At 48.3% G+C, this 4,731-nt stretch overlaps 1 protein-coding gene across 1 annotated transcript in view; it reads left to right on the top strand.

The window, feature by feature from the left end:
• The first annotated feature begins 1,777 nt into the window (after positions 1-1,777).
• The window catches only part of MAML1 (mastermind like transcriptional coactivator 1), a 31,897-nt gene continuing 28,943 nt past the window's right edge, over positions 1,778-4,731 (top strand). Inside the window, exon 1 of the mRNA XM_080924079.1 lies at positions 1,778-2,343. Coding sequence (XP_080780205.1) covers positions 2,008-2,343 — 336 coding nt within the window. The 5' untranslated portion in view covers positions 1,778-2,007. The remainder of the gene's footprint in view (positions 2,344-4,731) is intronic.

The raw sequence follows: 4,731 nt of genomic DNA, 5'->3' as shown, positions 1-4,731 counted from the left end.
TACATGTCTGCAGGTTTCTCCTTGAAGCAAAGGCGGGAATGATTGCTTTTCTAGAAATGTGTTTATCTGTTTAATCATTCTACATTGACACTGTTTTTTGCCTACTCTGTTTTTACCCAGGCTGTACTGTGACAGGTTTATTTATGTCGTTGGTGTTTATTTCCTCTCTGGGTCCCTCTTCCTCCCGAGATTCTATTGATGCTACAGCCTCCTTAAAACTCACACATTAATGAATGACCAGCAGTTCTCAACTCTTACTGAAAGTTTACAGGGTATTGTAGCTCAGTAGGTAGAGCTGCCAAGCATGTGCAAGGTTCTGTGGGTCTGATTCCTGGCACTGAATTAAAATAAAGGCCCTTATATTCTGATTTTCTATGCCGGATTCTTTATGGTTGTAAAAGCCCAGTCCTTCAGTGGCGTTCTCTGTCATCCACTTCTCAGACTGTCATTACATTAAATCCCTGTCCAGTGATGTCCAGTCATTACTATTGTGTAAAATCGACAGCAGCCTAAATGGGGAGGTTTTTGGTTTTTTTTTTTTTTATAATGTTTTTTCATTGCTGGTATTTGAACCAGTGTTGTAACACTGAGTTACACCCTGTTCTCCTAGATAATATTCCTAAGATATAAAAACCGTTTTAGTATTTTTATTAGAAATTTTTTCTCAGGCTCCATATTTGAGTGTGTTATTGGAATCCATGCCCAGGATGTCTTATGTTTTAGGTTGCTTCCTTAATTCATATACTAAATATGTATAGTACTTCTAGGTAAGTTTTGAAGACAACCTTACACTTTTAACTGGTCATAATTGTAACCCCAGAAGTCAGAAGCAGAGTAATGCAGGCTAGCCTCGGACAACACATTTGAGGCCAATCTGGGGTACCTGACACCCTAAAAATTTAATGGCTGGGTGTGTACTAAGTGGTAGTGGCACTATATGCATGAGGCCCTGGATTCTGAACTCTAGTAAGGTTTAGAGAAACATGTTTGAGTGGCTGGAGAGGTCTTATAGTGCAAAGCCTCCCACCTCCTGTGGCAGTTTGGGTGTCAGTAACCATCTAGAATATTTTTTGGTACTTTCCTGGCGTTTTACCTTCGCTTATTTGCTTGCTTGTGGCATCACTGGAACCCAGTGCTTTGGACTAGATTTTGAGTGGCTCGATTTTATTTATCAGTCAGTTTTAAGTGTATGGCCCTGTGGATCTAAATAACTCCAGTCCCCAACAGTGAGACTGGAGACCACTTAGGGCTCTGAAAGTAATGAGATACCATGTACCAGCCAATGATCCTTATCTCTATTAGGCAGCTCAAGCTCAAAACAATTCTGATCAATTAATTACGGGGCTGTATGTAAGGAATGAGGTCAGAAATGGCTGACCTCGAAATAGTGTGGATAGAGAGCATTGGGCATCTGGGTCTTAAGGCTTCCAGTGCACCCAGACTTACCCCGCGTTCCTCACGAACCCGGAAGGGACTGCCTTCAAGGGGGCGGTACTCAGAAAACGTGGCTCGTCTTGGATAGGTTCCTGTCAGTCATAGTCTACTCTCCAGCACTGAACCCGCCTCGGGGCTTCCCTCCTTGCTGCAGTGTTCAGTTTAAATACCCGAAGATTCCTGACGTGCTAGTCACCCACGCCCTCGGGCAGCGGGCTTCATTTGATTGGCTAGAGCTCCGATCCATCAGCAGTGACGCAGAGTTCGCCGGCCCGGGCCCCGCCCTCTTCCGAAAGCCCCGAAAACAATTTTAAGATGGCGGCGGCAGCGGCGCGGAAAACAATGGGGCAGGGGTATAGCGGACAGGCCGAAGCCTGAGGCGGGCGGTGTTTGTTGGCCTGCAATCGGGTCGAGCGGGGCCGAAGGAAGACCCGCCGCCGCGCCCGAGCCCGCTGCATAGCCCGTCCGGACATGGCGCGGCGGTGAGGCGGATCCGGGTGGCCAGAAGCGGAGGAACCCGAAGTGCCAGCCGGCGCCGGGAGGCCCGGGCCGGGCCAGCGCCGCCCGCGGCCCATGGTGCTACCCACCTGCCCCATGGCGGAGTTCGCGCTGCCGCGGCACAGCGCGGTCATGGAGCGCCTCCGCCGGCGCATCGAGCTGTGCCGGCGCCACCACAGCACCTGTGAGGCCCGCTACGAGGCTGTGTCTCCCGAGCGCCTGGAGCTCGAACGCCAGCACACCTTTGCCCTGCACCAGCGCTGCATCCAGGCCAAGGCCAAGCGCGCCGGCAAGCACCGGCAGCCGCCCGCCGCCGCCACGGCTCCGCCAGCCGCTCCGGCCCCCGCCCCGGCCCCAGCGGCTGCGCGCCTGGACGCAGCGGACGGCCCGGAGCACGGCCGCCCGGTCGCGGTGAGTAAGGCTGGCGCCTGCCACAGCAGTACTCACTCCCGAAAACGCCTCTTCCGGCGCCGATCGGGCCTCGGGGAAACTTCCCCGAGCGCCCCCATTTCTTAGTCTGGGTCCTGGGAGGAGGCTAACATGGCAGGGCGCTTGTCATCTTCGAGAAGTGGCTCTGTGGTGTACTTTGGGAAAACGTCCGGATGAGGATTTTGAGTGAGGTCGGGGCTGGAAAAGCACAAGGTTAGTTGCTGATAGGCTTTTCTCCCAAAGGATTTCCAACTGATGAGAACTTCGTCTTGGAACTGACCCGGGTTGGAGTTGCCTAGGACGTAGGGCGTTCTTGCACCTTAGGCCTGGCCTCGGTTAGTCTGCAGATGTTGATTGAATCTTTGCTTCGTGGAGGTTAGCTATGGCTTTAATATGGAAATAAGTCTCCCTTCAGTTGACAGTATCCTGCGGCTTCCGAATGGAAAATCGAAAAAGCCTTTGGAAGCTTCAGTAAATTGAGTTGTATAAAGGACATCCTCTCCCCCCACCCCCCCGACCCCCAAAGGGAACCCTGGAATTTGTGAACGCGAGGATCCTGCTATACTATTGACAGTTTCAAATTTAACCTACTGAGCCTGTTAAAAACCTCTGATAATATTAATAGTTGTTGAACGGGGGAAATCTCGTTAGTTGTAGGTCAGCTATGCCCTTTGGGTTTTAGTTGCTAATCCTGAGATTTATTGGTTAGAAGTTTTGCCTCCCTGAAACTGATTTATAAACCGGAAACCTGCGTGGGGGGGAGGGGGAATGGGTGTTACAAGATTCTTGGTAAAGTTTAAAAGTAAAGTTTTACAACATTTAAGTTGTTCCGTAATTCTAATTCATGTCTTCATTGTCTCACTTGGTCCGTGGTAAAACCCTTCCCTATCTGGTGGTTAGTCTTTCAGTCACTTAATACCTTTCCTCTTGAAATGTTAGCAACCCTTCTGTTGCTGGAGGGAATTAAGTTTAATCTTGGGTTGGCTTTCGGCACCAGCCAATCTTTGCATGTGCCCCACAGAGCTATTGTTTTCCTCCTACCCACACTGTCGCTCCTGCAGGACTAGAAGACAGAACCCTTGGGTTCTGACCCAGCTGCTCAAGCCTTCATCCTTACCTTCCAGCCTGTGAGTTTCTTGAAGGAATCAAATGAGTTTGAGGTTAGGTGTGGTGACTCATGCCTGGAGGCAGGAGGAAAGAGATGAGCATGGATGTGAGCAAATGTCGCTAACTAAAAGGCTGCTTGCAGAGTCTTTGTCAACATTTTCAGAATCCTGACATCTTTCCAGCCCATCTTCTTTTGCAGTTTCTGAAAAACCAGCCCACAGCAGAATCTCCTCTCTCAATACAGTTATGAAATATATATATATGCTTTTTGGGTTTGGTTTTCTTTTAATTTTTTTTTTTTTTTCAAGACAGTTTCTCTGTGTACCCTGGCTGTCCTGGAACTCACTCTGTAGACCAGGCTCACCTCAAACACTGGCCTCCGCCTCTGGAGTATTGGAATTAAAGGGGTACACCACCACTGCCCAATTTACACCTTTGTTTTTAGCATATAGTCACACATTACTTTAACCATACTGTGTCTTGCCAAGTAGATTGTAAGCTCCGGAGCTCCCAAAGGCTTGGGCTAAGTCCCATTTGCATTTTAAGCCATCCATATACTTGTTAAGTGATTGATAACCAACCTGGGTGTTTTTTTTTTTTTTACCCCAAATGACTTAACTGAATGAGTCACCTTAACTAACAAATCTTCCTTGAAAGATCCCCCACCTTTCCCCCAATCCCTGTTGGGGGATTGAGCCTAAAACTGTGCTTAACAAAGGAAACCATTTGTTTGGGGCTGACTTCCAGTTCAGAGGTTTAGTCCGTTAACATCATGGTGGGAAGCATGGTGGCCCGCAGCAGACATGGTACTGGGAAGGAGGCGTGCACAGGCAGCAGGGAGAGAGACACTGGGCCTGGCTTGAGCAGCAAGTCCACCCACTGTGAAATACTTCCCCCAACAAGACCACACCTCCCAGTACTGCTACCCCTATGAGCCTATGTGAGCCATTCTCACTCAGACCACAACAGTCTTGGCTTACAACAAACTACACAGCTAACCCTAAGGAAGACATGAGGGTAATGGGGCTCATCCCAATCGAAGTTGATTGTGAAATCTCATTTAAAAAAAAAAAAAACTTGTAGTTTCCTTGAACACCTTTCAGAAAGAATATTAATAGTGTTTGAATTTCTGTTTAAAATCATTGCAAAACTTTAGGATTTACATAACTTTAAATTTCTGAATTGCTAGAGAAAAATTGAGTTCTCATCCAGTGTTTTAAAAAGAAATGTTAGAACTTGAATCTAGCGGGTTGTACATACCTG

Source organism: Micromys minutus (genome assembly GCF_963924665.1).
Source record: "Micromys minutus genome assembly, chromosome: 10".
Classification (NCBI taxonomy): Eukaryota; Metazoa; Chordata; class Mammalia; order Rodentia; family Muridae; genus Micromys; species Micromys minutus.
This window is presented reverse-complemented; position numbering and strand designations above follow the sequence as displayed.